Genomic DNA, 16,334 nt, shown 5'->3' with positions numbered 1-16,334 from the left:
GCAGAGGTACAGTGTTGCAGTATTTCTCCTTCCTCTGGGGTTGGTTCCATTTGGTGTGTCGGTAGGAGAGAGAGATCCGCCTTTGGAACCCTGTTCTGCGAGGTTCCTCAGAGCTCTACAGTCTCTTCCTGTTTAATATTTACATGAAGCAGCTGGGTGAGGTATTCCATCAGCATGGATTAAGTACCATAAGTACACCAATGATAGTCATTACATACATACATACATACATACATACATACATACATAATGTATGTATATGTATATACGTAGGTGTCCCTTTTCTGTGGTGGTGCCTGCCCCTTGGAACAGCATGCCCTGAAGATTTAGATGACCCCAATCCCCTTGGCCTTTCATAAGGCCGTGAAAACCTATTTCCCCCCCAAGGAACTGGATGAGCCTGTCTGATAAACTGTATTAGAATGTGAACATGACTGCAACCTCTGGGGGAGGCGGGCGGCATATAAATTTAATAAATAAATAAATAGCCTCACATTGATTGTATTATTATATTCATTTTCTGTAGTTTCTATGTTTATTGGCTATTTTTGTACTTTGTTTTTAATTCTATGTCAGCTGCCCAGAGTCACAATTTGTGATCTAGGAGACCATATAAATTACAAGCATATATAAACAAATAATAAATAAGTTGTCGAATTACGCTAAATGCTACGATAAAATGCAGCCAATGACTTGTATGCTTTTCTAGTGCTTCACAGGGGGGAAAAACTGTTCTAAGAAAACGTTTATTAACCCGGCTTGTACTCTCCACGGAAAATCTGAAGCAAGACTTTAGCATATGTAACAGAAAATGAAACAAAGCAATTGCTCTTGTAATCCCAATCCTTTTTATTCCATTTAGGAGGATTTAAGCTAGAAAGCAAGGAAAAGATGGATTGTTACAACCTGTAAGGTGCCATGAGACCTGGCAGCGCTTGCTTTCCTCACCTCTTCTATGAACCCTGTCAGACACTGTTGTTCCCCCAGACAAAACCATAGTTCCATCCTCACAGTTCATCCCATTCTAAATATGCAGCCAGTTCCTTCCAAATCTCAAACCCATTTGTGAAAATCTCAGACTTGGTGGGTTAAAAAACAGACAGTAACCTATTGACTTCCACATCCAAAAAAACATTCCTAGTTCATAAGATCTGGAGGAGACAAAGTTGCATTAATGGAGGAGAGGTCTATCAAAGAATATTACCTGTGGTAGGCAATATATCTTGAAAAACTGACTCTCTGGGTCAGTTATGAGAAGACAAACTATGCTGCTCCTTCCCTCAGCGTAGAATTCCTAGAAAAGTTTGCATTTATAATTCTGTTCACAAATTATTCTCCCTAGAAATCTTTCTGATCTCATTGTTCAAGAACACTTATCTTTTGTTTTCTTTACAAACAGATTTCACATTTTACTTTGTTTACCCACCCCTTCCACCCCAATGTAGTTTGTTATACAGCTTCTGTGCCTTTAATAGCTGTCTAGATGAGGGGATGTTAGGTGGGCAGGATTTATACTAATTCTCTATGGCAGTGTTTCTCAACCTTGGCAACTTTACAATGTGTGGACTTCAACCCCCAGAATTTCCCAGCCAGCAACGGAAGTCGAAGTCCACACATCTTAAAGTTGCCAAGGTTGAGAAACATTGCCCTGTGGTAAATTTCTAAAAGAAGTAGAAGACTTCTTCCCTCTGCTAACTTCCTTCATCTAACCTTGATGGTCACCCTTCCTTATTTCTACTTCTTCCTTCTGTATGTGTCTCCCAGCCCTGACTCTCAACCTCCTACAATTTTACATTCAACTCCTAGTTTGTCTTCCCAAATTTCTTTGGCATACGTTATGTCTCTAAATAATAAATAAATAAAATAGCACAATGGGACCTTTATTTCACTGTTCTCTGTATTGGAATAACATTCCTGTCGGGCCAGTCATAAAAGAATGCAACTACCTGGCCTTATTTATTTATTTAAAGATGAAAACAAAATTAAACACCTGAATAGCTAGACAATTATTGCTTGTGACCTAATTATGAAAAAGCCGTATTAAAAACCAGCCTATTTCATGCTGACTATATCGGTAGAAATGAATTCTAACCTGCACGGTAGAATATCTTCATCTTAAAAAAAAGTGGTCCAAAAATACTGACCCCTGTAGCTAAATGTGAGGCCTAGCAAGGATGTTGTACAGCTCCAGTGATGAAGAATGCAGACTTGTCCTCTTACCTGCTTTTAGATGTCTGAAACCTACTTATTATGTAATAGGTCTGTGTGCACACACATACATAAAAGAAAATATAGCTGCATTCCAACATTATGCTATGTCATGATATGGTTGTATTTTGGTTGGTGTGTCTGTGTCCAAATTGTTGTTTGCAAACCATGATTTATTACATTGAATTAACCCAGCCAACTGATTTATTCACCATGCCACGGTTAAACAAACTGTGATGTAATGAGCTGGGTAAATCCAGTCCATGAAAAGCACAAAAATGTCTTTATCTGATCACCTGGAGGCCACACCATTCTTTCTGAACAGACCTAGCTCTCTATGAATAAATATGTATTATTTCCAATTACTGTACTCCTATACTCCATTTTACTACCTTCCCTCTGCTGACACCCCAACTGGCTAAATTTATATTTTAAACAACTCAGGAAAGAGGCTTAGAACATTTGCAAAAGAAAAAGAAAGTGTAAGCAAAAGGAAGCGTCACATACTATTACTCTCTTTTGTTCAAAATAGACTTTCTGCATTCATGTACTGAGAAGAAAAATCAGAGGTCTGAAAGAGTTGCATGCCCATGGAAGAACAGGGGATCAGACCATCACACCATAAATAAATCCCAAAGTTATAATGCAACCTTCACACACAATAAGAATCCGTGGTATGAACTGTTAGATACTGGCATAACAAAACGTAGCATTGCAAGGAAAAAAAAGCATGGTTTATTTTGAAATATGCCTGAATACAGAATGGTAGTACTGAAAGCCAAGTATTTAATAAAACTGTGGGCTCTTAGAAGTACCCAAGCAACCTTGGCACAAAGAATGGATTGCATGAATTGGTTATCATGACAACGGTGCATTTCAATTTCCTTTAAACTGCAGGGGAAAATATGCATACAGCTATACATTTTGATCAGTCTCCAAACCCCATACATTAGAACCACGTGCTTTTGGCAACAAACTACAAGCCTGAGACTGGCAGGGTTTTTTTGTTTTGTTTTTTAAAGATATACTGTACAGGTTTTCTTGACCCAACAACAGGAGGGTTTTTTGAAAGAGAATAAAGTGACTCTAAGCTCTGTGAGCAGTTCCCCATGTTCAAATCCTTCCAATTTTAAGATGCAGTCTCATTAATTGTTCATTCTGTCTTTGTCATAAAAATCTGGCCACGCAAGGCAAAGCTGCAGTCCAAAAGGCGCTTACTGTAAATGAGCTAAGGAACAACAGTGTGCACGTGCATCGCTTTCCAAGTTTACAGCTTCTAAAAGTAACCAGGCAGATCATATTTTAAGCTACACGGTACCTTGGCCTTTCCAAGTCACTAAAAAAATCAGAGGCTAGAAGTCAACGTATTGCAAGCTCACGAGGATGTCCCAAGAGCACCGACAGATGCTTTGTACATTTGTACTTATTTCTATTTCTCTCTGTCACTTTACCATGGCAGCTCATGCTAATAAACTGCCAATAACAGCTTGCTACAAGCCTACAAAGCATTAATAGATGTTGTGGACAATATTATGGGAAGGGAAGAACAAGCTAGATGAGATATTTGAAGTTTGCCTTTGTATCAAGGGTTTTTTCCCCCCCAGAAAGATATGCATTTAATTAAAACGCTTGCAGACAGCAACTAAGTCAGCTTTATGCTTGTGCCTCTGTATTAATTCAAATATCAGTCATGTTTTTCCCAGAGAAGATGTTGTGAATATCCAGGTTGCTGGGTCAAAACATTCATAGACTGCACCTTGCTGACTCAGATATGCCCAGTCTACATCTTCTTGACTGAGTAACACTCTATGTCACATACGCAAAAGGAATTACCCTAGCCTCTCCCACAGTTAAAGAAAGAAAAGGGTCAAAACATTGACCTTTTCTTTCAATGCCAAGGCAGAAATGGATGGACCAAGACCAGAAGAGTGGGATTTACCATCTTCCCAAATAAACTGGGATAAACAGCTAGAATCTTGAGGAATTTAGGAGGAAGCCCAGGTAATCTGAAGAAGAAAATATCTGTTTCACAAAAATGCCACTCCTGTACAAATAAGTAACAGTCTAACTAGGAAGCTATGCTAGGTTTAATCTCTGTTTTATTATACTAATGCTTGAGTCTCTTATCTTTTATATTTTTGTACCACTCAGCAGTATTTCAGTATTCTCAGCTTTTCCATTCTTCACACTGGGAACAAAGATAATACTTTTATTTAGTTTTTTACTGATCTGTAATAATGTATTGGAAACCCTCTCTAATACTTTTCTATCTTTCTATAGATTCTAGCAGTAAAAAGCTACTTGCAGCAGATAAGTGGTATCTTGTGGTCTGGCAGGACATTATATTTCCTTCCTTCTTATCGAGCTTCTGTTTTCCTGTAATCAGAACGGCTCTGCAAATTATCTTCTTCACTATTAAATATTTGCATTTTGGATAAAGTTGAAAAAAAGCAGACCCTGCACCTTCAGGAAAAACGCTTAGAAAGAAAAAAAATGTTTTGATAAAAGTTGAAAGTTTTTGCATTTATGTTAAAAATAAGCAATTTTCTTTATCTCTTGTGAGATTGCTGTATCTTGGGAGCAAGGAAGAAGGACCAAATCCTCTAGCCACGCACTTTTACACTGCACAGTCAAGTGGTATTTATTTATTTATTTATTTATTTATTTATTTGTTTTAATCTTTTATCACTAGAAAGGTAGCAGAGTATATGAGAGCTTTATCTCTTTCACATACTGGGGCTGGGGGAGGACACCAGGTGAGCCACACCCAGGAACATAGGTGATAACAGCAGGAGCTACCAAATTGAACTCCAGAACAAGTCACTGGAACAGAAAGTGAAATCCAGACAGTTTCTGGGAATTCTTGAGATCTACAGTCTACCCTACAGGCCCTACCAGGGGCTCCTACATGGCAATAACAGTGGAAGCAACTGAACAATAGAGGGCAGCCCAGAGTAATTTTTTTTTTTTTTAAGATGTTTTTTGTGGCTTACACAGAAAGTCATCTGACCTGGGAAGGTAGGCAGGCAAATGCATTTCTTTCTTTTTCTCCTTTCCTTCTTTTTCTTTCTAAATTCTTTTTAGTAAAAGATAAAAAGACTAGTAGACACACAACTTATTTTTATTACTAATTTCTGGGTTCAACAGGACAGCATTATTAAGTTATTAAGGCAGATCTCTCCTGTGTGCTAGAGAGGAGGGATGATAATTTTCCCTGCCCAGCCAGCAGAAAATATCTTTCTTAGGGGATAACATGTCAAAGTACTGCCTGAGGCTGAGGCAGTCAGCACAACTACTCTAATAAGACCCATTTATAACACAAAAAAATTGGAACTCTAACCTCCCCATTTTAAAAGAATAGAGCTGGAATTCCAGAGAATGGAGAAAAAGAAGGAACTGAAGTAAGGAGAAAGATGTAAAAGATTAAAGTTGAAGGGAAAGGAAAAACAGCAGGCTCATCATTTATAACTGGCAAGGTTGAAAAATGGAGGGCCTTCTACTTCAACCCCCCAACTCTCCCAGTCGCTCCCGTAGAAAAGTGGAAGTTTTCAAAAACCAAGGAGGATCCTGATTGTTTCCCAGACAACTTTGAAAAGGCTTGCCGTAGCTATAAGATGGCGAAAAATCAGTATATCCAGTTTTAGAGACCATGTTTAGCTGGTTTTCTGTTGTCAGTAACCTACAAAATAATGGGTGATATGGACAACTATGCACTATTTAAGATCACGGCGAAGTCCCAACTAGAAATGACACCAGAATGCACCAGAAAAAACTTCAGGACAATACAGTGGAAGACACCAGTTCCTCTCAGGCCTTTGCCCACAAAGCGAGAAAGGCATATACAATCTGGCATGAACGTATAGGAACCAAGATGATCAAGGAAGTTATTGCTAAAGCAACTTGAACAATTCATGTCCAGTTACCTGACCTGTTCTATTATCAAGTCTTCCTAATGGGCCCCAAGGCCATAGAGGCAGCAGGAGTGATGACTCAGCAGCTGGTAGATCTGAGTTTCTGGGGGCTTTGGAAATATGCCAATATGACTATTTCAAGCTATTGTTGAGATAGGAGGAAACCCGGTCAGAGTTAACCCAAGGGTTTCCCCAGATCTAATGCCAGCTGTACCATATGAAGTACCAGCAACATCAGAATAAACACTACCCAAGTTACCACCAGGAGACAGACAAGCTTCCAGATTTCCAATATGAAGAAGGGGACATCTCAAAAGGGACTCATTTTGCTACTTTATCTTAAAAATTGGGAATGAGGAAGGAAAGAATACACAATACAGGTAGTCCTAGACTTAAGACCACAATAGGGACCAGAAAATTGGTTGTTAAGTGGTGCGGTCGTTAAGTGAGACATCACATGACTGCACCTGATTTTATGACATTTTTGTGGCAGTTAAGTGAATCACTGCAGTTGTTAAGTGAAGCATGTGATCGTTAAGTGAACCACATAGTTCCCCATTGATTTTGCTTGTCGGGAGCCATCTGGGAAGGTTGCAAATAGCGATCATGTGACCCTGGGATGCTGCAACTGTCATTAATACACGCTGGCTGCCAAACGCCCAAATTTTGATCATGTGACCACAGGAACACTGCAACAGCCGTAAGTGTGAGGACCGGTTGGAAGTCACTCTTTTCAGTGCCACTGTAGCTTCGAACGGTTGCTAAACAAATCGTCATAAGTCGAGGACTACCTATAAGCATTACTGAAGAGGTAAAACAGCAAAAGCAAATAAAGTGAGGAGTTACAACATATTTCTAAATCAGAAAAAAATTACAAAGCAATTTACATGCATTAATGCATGAAGCTGCCTTGCACCGTGCAAGACTATTGACACTTTTATCCCAGAACTATCTCTGCCAGCCTCCTCAAACTTGATGCCATGTATTGGCTAGGTATGATGGGAGTTGCAGCCTAGTATAGGTGAAGGAAGCCTCATTGGGAGCCCCTTTCAGAAGCAGAGTTTTTCTTCTTTTGCTCCCTGAACAATTTTAGTTGCAGATACAAGATAGATACCGAAGCTAGATTTTGACACAAGATGCTTCTGAATCTCTCCTTTTCCTACCTGGCTTCCGTAATGCTGGCAACATCCGTCCCTAGGAAGTGTGGTTTAGGGAGCGTGGTCACAAAGTGAAGATTTGAAGGATTAAAAATCCGAACGGTACCATCAGCACAGCCACAGAAGATGTAATCATAGTTCACAGAGATGCAGTTTGCCACAGTAGTCTGGGGGCATAAGATATCACCATGAGCCACTACATAACATGACAAGGCATGAAAGAAAACAGCAGTCAGGAAAGAAGGGGAAAAAATGAAGCAATATGAGATGGAATCACCAAATATAAGGAAGAAACTAAACTGGAGGTATTTTTTCCATACACTTCCTCCCTTACAGGACTGTTTTTGTAGGACAACTATTATCATAAGCTCCTATTTTCAATAGTTAGACTATCTGTGCCACTGCTTATCTATCCAAAACTGTATCAGGACTACACCAGAGGGAAATAACAGCCACCTCATAGAAACTCAGCAATTTGCCCAAAGGACACTGAGCACGCTCAGTGATGAAAGAATGGTGCCTATTACAGAATAAGACTAAAAAAGAAAAAAGAGTGGAAATGGAATGAGCATGGCTGAACGACTAGAACAGCAGCAGTCAGCACCACAACACTTGCACACAGGGATTTGGATACTTCATTGGGAAAGGTTTCCCCCGTATTAGGAATGGGAACTAACCCTATATAAAGCAATAGAAGAAATAAACATAATTCCTGATTGAGACTCAATCTTCTTCCAGTTTTTAAATTCTACTGCAGTTAGCACAATCGCAAAGAAAAAAAAGACGACGACAAATGGGAGGGATGCTGGGGCAGTGGTGTGCTGGAGACAAGAGAGCATTAGAACTTACTGTGAAGCTGTCTGTGTTCTAAGTAAAAGAGAGAGGGTGTTTTCAGTGCCAAAAGGAAAAGAAGGAAAAGAGAGACAGCATTCAGTATGAAGAGTAAGCAAGGGCTTAGGAGCTGGGTTCCTTTTTAAAAAAAGAAGAAAAAAATCCCAAATCGTTGCATTTACCATTTAACGAGGAAGAAAAGGCTTTCTAAATGTCCTCCAACAAATGACACATCATTCAGTGTATAGAGACACTGAGAAATTTAGACACAAATCTAGGAAATATTTATATCAAGGGAAAACCAATTCACATGGACGTGGTGAAGCAGGTGGGCTTCAACAAATCACTATTTTTCTACTTTGGTTATGTAACTAAAGCATAGTACTAATATATGGCAGAATGGATACAAGCAACTGAACAGGTCTAAAACAGCTTGTGTTTATATTAGGAATGGGCTGTTAAAATAGTTGTTTTCTAATTAAATATTAATTGGGTATCCTGTGATGCCACACTTGCCGGCAGTTTTGGGACTATTTTGGGCCTGAGTGAAACTCTGCAAGATTTACAAAGCTACAGGAAACTACAGTTGAAATATATAAAGTAGAGAATAAGAATGCAATTTAAAAGCACATCTATAAAAAAAGGTGGTGGCTTTTCTAGAGAACATCCATTCCTCCTCAGTGATTTCTCCCAATCAAATACATTTCTAGTATCCAAACTTAATTAGGAGAAAAACACTTGGATAGACAGATTGCCACCATTATACAGTACATTATATGGATCATATCTAGCTACTTTAGTTTTTTTCCCCCCCATTTCAAAGGTACCCAGGCATCATCCCATCCAGACATTGACCAAACACAGACATGATTGATTCATTGCCATGTGTTTTCAAAATCATGCACTAGGAAAACAGTTGGTGGAATTGAGAGGTCCCTATCACCTTCTCACCTCCAACATGAGCAGAGATCCACGTGTTACAGACTACTTACTCTCAACTCCACCCACTTGTCCAGTAGCCTCTTGTCACTGAATTCACACAGCAGACCAGAAGAGGTGATACAGAAGGTGCTGTCTGCCTTTTTACCCCTGCCACATGCCACATCTGTAAAAAAATTGTTCCTCAGTTCTCCGAGCAAACCAGAACGCCCAAGCAAGGGGACTGTAGCATTCACCTGGCACAAAAGAACAACATGTCAAGACTGTTTTGCTTTGGGAAGCTGAAACGGTTTGATGGACATTATGTGCAATTACTCACAAATTTGACATAGTTATCATGGTCAAAAATATCTCCCCTTCTTTCAACAGCATCAACAATGTCCTTTACCTTAGAGGTTTTGCTGTCAGCCAGGTACCAAAATTTGATGTGCCGGTTTCCAGCTGTAACAAAGTAGCTGCAATCCTCAGAGAATGAAACTGCTGTCACTTTGCTTGAGACTTTATTGGCTGCCACAACAACGTTTTTCTGGAAAGAAGACAGTTGAGCAAGTCAGATGTTCTGCTAATTAAATCTATATATCTGACTTGTGCACAAGATATCTGGGAGTACACAGAGGCACCTCCCATAGTGTATACATGAAAAGGATGCAGCCTTCCACATGCGAGATGACACAAGTGAGTTTTATATTTTGAAACTTCAGGGCACACTATCAGCTCATTCGCAGTATTCTTGTTTGGGACATTAAAATTAGGATATCTGTTTTAGCTTTAAAGATATTATGTTCAGTTATATTTTAATCTTTTTGCACATGGGCATATTTGTATTCTGTTACAAAGACAGATACCTTCTGGACAAACACTTAGAAGTAACTGCAGTATTTTTCTGAGACGAACAATAATATTTGTAGTCATGTGGACTGGGAATGAAGTTTGAAATGTGAGTTAGAAAATACAGTACTGAAATACTGCCACTATTGGCATGTAAAAATAAAGAGGGAAAGTTCACAGAATCAGAACAGGGCAAAGTCTGATGCAAGAACAGGAAAAGTCTTCATGGACAGAGAGAAGCCTACAGCTACCTCCCTCGTGATCATGTGAGTTAGGATGCAAGAGCTCCATGGGGATACCCAATGGGGAAGTAATCTGCGAGTCTCCCAATGATCTGAGGAGCTGTAAATGGAAGCAGGAATCTTGGCCTTCCATTGGTTTAGGCATCTGTATCAATATTAATATCGAATTCTGCAGAGGTAAGGTAACATGACTAAGGGGTAGGATACAGGTCTTATCCTCCACATAGTCTCTTACTAGCCCAAGAAAAAGAAAACAAATCTAAATATGATTTTATATGGATATACTAGGAGTTGCATTCTGATATCTAATTATCAGAAACCCAGAGGCGGATTTACCCCTGACTCATTCAGTCGTGTCAGAATAAAGCCTTTTGACACCACTTAATAAATATGCACAGATAAAAAGCTGCGAAACAATTTATGACTAACAGCACACTGTGCTGAACAGGAGATTATACGAGAATGAACAAATCCAGACTTAACAATGACAGGCTACCGCATTCAACTTCAACAAAAAAATTACCCAGCATTAATTTGGCATATAAAAAATCATTGCATTTTAGTCCCTTGGGATAACCCTGTTTCTGTTCCTGAATTCTCATGTATAATTAAATAAACTGAACACATTTCAGTTGTACCAGGAAATAAATTAAGCACACATTTAAACAAAACTCCCTGTTTATTTCTGATCAAATCAGCTACTCTCCTTCTGTAGAAGCCACTTCGGCTACCAACAGTATCGATCACTGAAGGTTTTGTTTCTGCCATTAGAGAACAATTCAATGTTTTGAAAAGGCCTCAAGAAAAAACACACAAATCTTTGCTGCTTGAAAAAATATGTATTCATGTATCATTTATTTTTAGAGGAGAAAACACAGAAAACTCAGAATATATTACCAGTTATTTTAAACAAAGTATCAGATATTCTTTTTGTGTTGAGAGTGAATATTGAAAACATAAACATCAGGCAAAGCTATAACTGAGTTGTTTTTGTCTTAGCTTGTTCTGTGAACCCAGCCAAATGAGGTTAATTCAATTAAACAAGTTTAAAAGAAACCATGACTTGGTACAATGTGTGGACCCAGCCAAACTGAGAAGGGAAAGGCAGTAGATCAGTGGCGCCAAAGATGCAGAAGGCCCAAGATTCAGCCCTCTGGCATCTTCAGCTCAGAATCAGTATCCATCGCTGGAGACCAGGACAGGATGAGATGAAACAGTGGCCTGATCCAGCATTAGGCAGCTGCCTATCTAACTGAAAAGGAGAAGGAATAGCCTGCTGTGATCTTCCATTGTGTGAGCCTTAGCAAACCAAGAAGAGGAAGTGGCGGGGGATTCTTCCCAGCTAGGCTGCTATACCATTTCAGAATGTTTATTCTACATAGTAATAGCCAAAGTAATGAAACATTTCTCTACCTCTTTTTAAAGCTAGAAGGGAGTCATTAAATAACCATTATTTCCATCTCACTGAAAATATAGCATATACCTATAATACAACCCTTTCATACTCAGTTATTGCAAATACAGAGATACCATGACAGCAATTTATTGCTTTATTGGACATCTGTTATGAGGTGTGCACCACTTTTTGAGCTGAAGTCTACTTTCCAAAAAGCAGGCAGGGCCAATAACCATGATGAAATTGCGTATCATTGACTTTTAAATTCAATTAAAAATAATTGAAAATAATCAGAATGGTTGCGTCTCAAATTTTAAATTACATTCTTCTATTCGATGGCAAATTTAGGAAAGGCTCTGGTCCGCATGCCATCTGTCATCAAGAATGCACGCATCCCTTGGGGCTCAGGCTGTGTATCCTTGTATATACTAAGAACAAACTCAAACTGGGAGACAGAAACTCAGAGTAGATTATCCTGTGAGGAGACTTGGTTGGTTGGTTGGTATCTCGAATACACTCCATAATACAACTTCCAGTTGCAGGTTCACTTATGCTTACATGATGACTACAAAGAATATATAAGACTATAATTTACCTTCCATGACCAAACATTGACTATCATGTCATGCTGATAACCCACTGAGACAATGTACTTAGAGCTTGGTGAGAAGGCCACACATGCCACTCCATATTTATGCTCCTGAAGTTCAGCCATCTGGGTCCGCTCAGCAACATCCCATATACGGACTGCAGGCATATGCCCACTCTGTAAATAGAAAGAGAATCAGTTATTGCAATATAGTCACTTACATGCACTTTTATTCAAGCATGGAAGACAAGCCAAAGGTGCCAGTTTCTGTTTATAAATCATGAGCTAATATAGCATTTTGATCTCAGAAGAGATCAATTTGCAACATTAGAACCTAGTTTGTGTTTTGATGACTTCATATATCATTAGTCAAGAGAAAATATCATAAATAATCAAGTAAAGGATCAATCCTTCATCCTCTACATTATACAATAGGTGGCAAAAAGGAGGCAGCAGGCATGCTCTTTTACTTCATGCAGGGCTCCCAGATTGGATGGGAGAAACATAGGCACAGCCTCCTTAATTCCCAGACATCCCTTATGTCTACACATGTCTACTGTTGATCATCTTGGTTGTAGACTTAAGTCTTTAATCTAAAATTCTAATCATGCTTTCTCCATAACCAGAAGGCTGGAAAGGTGCAAACTCAAACTCAGATGAGACCACTAGATTAACACAGGATCTCATAATAACCCTAGAAGAGCTCAGAAAACCTTCTGGGGGTGTTTTAAAGGCCAAAGACACCTTTAAAAGATTGACAGCGTGAAAAGCAACGATAATAAAACTTTTACAAGAAGAGAGCAGAGTTAATCCTGAAGACAATTCTTAAGAGTCAATCTCCTTTCAGAGCATAACTGAAATGGAAATATATACAGGAAAACCTGACTTCATACAAGAAACTTGGATTAGCAGTGTATCGATCAGCTGAATAGGAAGCAAGAAGACCCTTCAATCTTCTACAGGGAGTTAAGAGACTTTCCCGAGAAAGTTTAATGGGTAAACTGATACAGGATGGAACAAAAGGGTAAAATCCTATTCCATGAGCAGACTTCATTTCATGTCACTTTGGGTTTTATATAGAGAATTATATAAAACATAAAGTATATGTTCAATAAAGCATTTTGGAGAACCTTATTTTTACTTTTGTTAAAAATGAATGTTGAGCACTTTAGGAAGAATATTTACTGTTAAAAGTAAACGCTTCATCTTTTGTGCAGGTCTTAAGAATGCTGTTGAATTGTAGCAAAGTGTGTGTGTGTGTGTGTGTGTGTGTGAAAAGAGAAAGCAGAAGAGAGAGAGAGAGAGGGCACTTCCAGCTCTCTGTGATCACATGGCTTATTTCCAGCTCAGCTGCAATGTACCTTCATCTGCAGCAAAACTAATATCTTCTTTTGCAGCGTTTCGACACACTGTGGAACATGATGGGTGGTCTATTTCCTCACTGGGGAGAACTCCCATCTCCCAAGTTTTGGCTGCCCTAGCAGTTCCTCCACAGATGAAACTGGCTCAACAGCTTCACAATCCAACCACCAAGCTATTTTCTTCTCACGGCCAGACAAATACATGCATCATAAAATAATGATGTGGATTGGGTTAGGGGTGCTACTGTTTTATTTTATTTCCCTCTTCTGGGGAGTCAGAGAGAGAGATGACTTTTATTTTAAAACTCCCAGACATGCGACAGCTAGGGACAAGATACCGATTGTTCAACATTATTTATTCCCAGAGATTTGAGGGTGGGAGCGGTGAAATTAATATCAGTGTGGAAAGGACCAGAGAGTCACAAACAGGAAGAGTGCAAAGACTACTAATTTATTAGCTTCTTTCATCAAAGCCTGTAAAATATTGCCTTTTTCTTAGAGAGATGGCATTTAGTAGCAAACAATACTGTATTGTTTTCTAGTCAGGTTTAAATAAGCTTCTTGACAGTGCACAGAAGCCATTCTCAAGTGTATAGACACAACAAAATGCCCATTTCTTTAGAACTCTAATACTGCATACCGGGCATCATAGCCTAGCTTCTGCAATTCACAGTAACCTACTTTTCATGTTTCAAGTAGCATAATTCTTTTTATGGTGTAAATATGAAATATCTTCCACATCTCATCACTTATTTAACCTTGTTTAAGCTGCTGAAAGGTGCCAGTGGCCCACCATCTTCTGAGTTTGTCTTAAAAGGCTGTGTTCCAAGTATTTAACTTTGTTTCTAAAAATATACAGTACCCAGGTGCACACAGCAATACCAAACTGATTTCCTTTTCCCATATCCTACTATTTCTCCTTGGGTAACAATAAGAATAAAAAAAGGGGGGGGAATATTAATACTGTACCTGTATATTCAGCAAAGATCAACTGAACAGTCAGAATATTTGGGAATTCCAGAATTTCAGATTTTTCCTTTAAAAAACTGTGTATGCCAAGTCTAGATGTTCAAAGCATATGCATACATAGTCCTATCTTCCCATGCATTCAGACTAATGAACAAGTAATGGTTAGGGGGAGAAGAAAGGAGACACAAATTGTGTGGCTGTCAACCGGCTATTATTAAAAATGGGGAGGGGAGAGAGAAAAAGAAGGCTGCCGGTAGGCTCCCAGGTCAGTTTAAGGTGTTGATTGTCTTTAATGCCCTGCATGGTTCAGGATTTAGATATCTGCAGGACCACCTTCTCCCAGGAGTATCTGCCTGACTAATAAAATCTAGTGGAATGGGCTTGAGAGCCAGTTTGATGTAACGGTTAAGGCACCAGGCCAGAAACCGTGAGTTATAGTCCCGCGTTATGCACAAAACCATCACAGATTTTAACATCTTAATTTAAGGTCATGAGATCCAGTTTGGTCTACTGGTCAAGGCACCAAGCTAGGAACCTGGAGATCCTGAGTTCTAGTCCTGCCTTAGGCACAAAAGGCAGCTGGGTGTTCTTGGGCCAGTCACTCTCTCTCAACCCTAGGAAGCAGGCAATGGCAAACCACTTCTGAAATCCTGCCAAGAAAACTGCAGGGACTTGTCCAGGCAGTCACCAGGAGTCAACACTGACTTGAAGGCACAAATATAGGGGGAGGGAGGGCTTGCTCTGTGTCTCTTCACTCAAGAACTGTCATCTTTAGTACCATCACAGAGGCAATCCTTTGCAGTAGCTGCTTCCCTTCTATAGAATAATATTCCACCGGATATCCAAATAGCTTCCTCTCTCCTGGTTTTCACGAAATCTATCAAAACATGGCTCTTTCATCATGATTTGGAGACTGGAATGGTATAATTTGTCCTCTCTAATAACAGACATTGGTGGTTGTTAAAAGGATTAGATCCCCAGAGCTGAATTCTGCCATATATTATTTTTATATGAATTGTGGTTGCTGCTATTTTACTGAAATGTGTATTGTATGTTTTTAACCAAATTTACAACACCAAAGGCAGCTCTAATTGGATTAGTGGATAGGCCCAGTAATTATATATATAAAATGGATACAGCCTAGAAAACAAAATCTCCATTTGGAAAAGGACATCTCTGGAAATGGTTTACAACATCTACTTTTATTGGTGTGGTCTCAAGGTAAAGGTAATATGTGGGCAGTGTAACTAAAATCCCAGAACTGATATAATACCTTTAGAGACTCTTTCTTGTAATGGATAGCTTATAACATTCACATTTTTTAGTCGGAGGTGGGGAACAGATTTAAGGAAAATACTGTAGATCTATAAGATTAAGAGTGAGTTGGAGCAAGATAGTAAATATGAATAATCTTATCTAACAAGGTTCAATGAGGAAAGAAAAAAAAAATGTATCTCACACTACAAAACTATCCTGCAGATTTAAGTACTACCAGAAGCAAAGCCAAAATTATAGGAAATCACTGCACAGCAGTGGAGAGGGGAGAATTATTGTCCTTACTTTAAGAAGTAGGAGGAAGCAATGAAGGCACTGGTTCTACAACTAAACACCATGGAAGTACCCAGCTGCCCAAGCATGAAATGTCAGTGTTAACATTTATCCAATCCCTTGCCATTTAAAATTACAGGAATTCCTCTTTGTTACAGAGTGAACCATCCCAGCCTTCTGCCATTGACTACTATATTGCCACTAACTTGCATAACTTTAAAAAAAGAATAATGGATTACAGTTATAGCAGTGTTTATCAGGCATAATCAAACAAAGCTAACAGTTAGCTTCACTGATTTAAAGTTTGGAATATGTTTTATAGGGAGAGCTCTTCAAAAAGATGAGCAGTCTCTTG

At 39.0% G+C, this 16,334-nt stretch overlaps 1 protein-coding gene across 2 annotated transcripts in view; it reads right to left on the bottom strand.

Annotated features, from left to right (window-relative positions):
• The window catches only part of MAPKBP1 (mitogen-activated protein kinase binding protein 1), a 125,619-nt gene that overhangs the window by 45,087 nt on the left and 64,198 nt on the right, over positions 1 to 16,334 (bottom strand). For both annotated transcript variants that reach the window (XM_088145494.1, XM_088145493.1), the window contains exons 6-9: positions 12,108 to 12,278; positions 9,435 to 9,572; positions 9,100 to 9,282; positions 7,283 to 7,443 (exon numbers count right to left, since the gene is read on the bottom strand). In XM_088145494.1, coding sequence (XP_088001620.1) covers positions 7,283 to 7,443; positions 9,100 to 9,282; positions 9,435 to 9,572; positions 12,108 to 12,278 — 653 coding nt within the window. The remainder of the gene's footprint in view (positions 1 to 7,282; positions 7,444 to 9,099; positions 9,283 to 9,434; positions 9,573 to 12,107; positions 12,279 to 16,334) is intronic.

Source organism: Python bivittatus, unplaced genomic scaffold, assembly GCF_059951505.1.
Source record: "Python bivittatus isolate LINGU-HERP-01145 unplaced genomic scaffold, Pbiv_v1 ctg000480_np1212, whole genome shotgun sequence".
Taxonomy (NCBI): domain Eukaryota; kingdom Metazoa; phylum Chordata; class Lepidosauria; order Squamata; family Pythonidae; genus Python; species Python bivittatus.
This window is presented reverse-complemented; position numbering and strand designations above follow the sequence as displayed.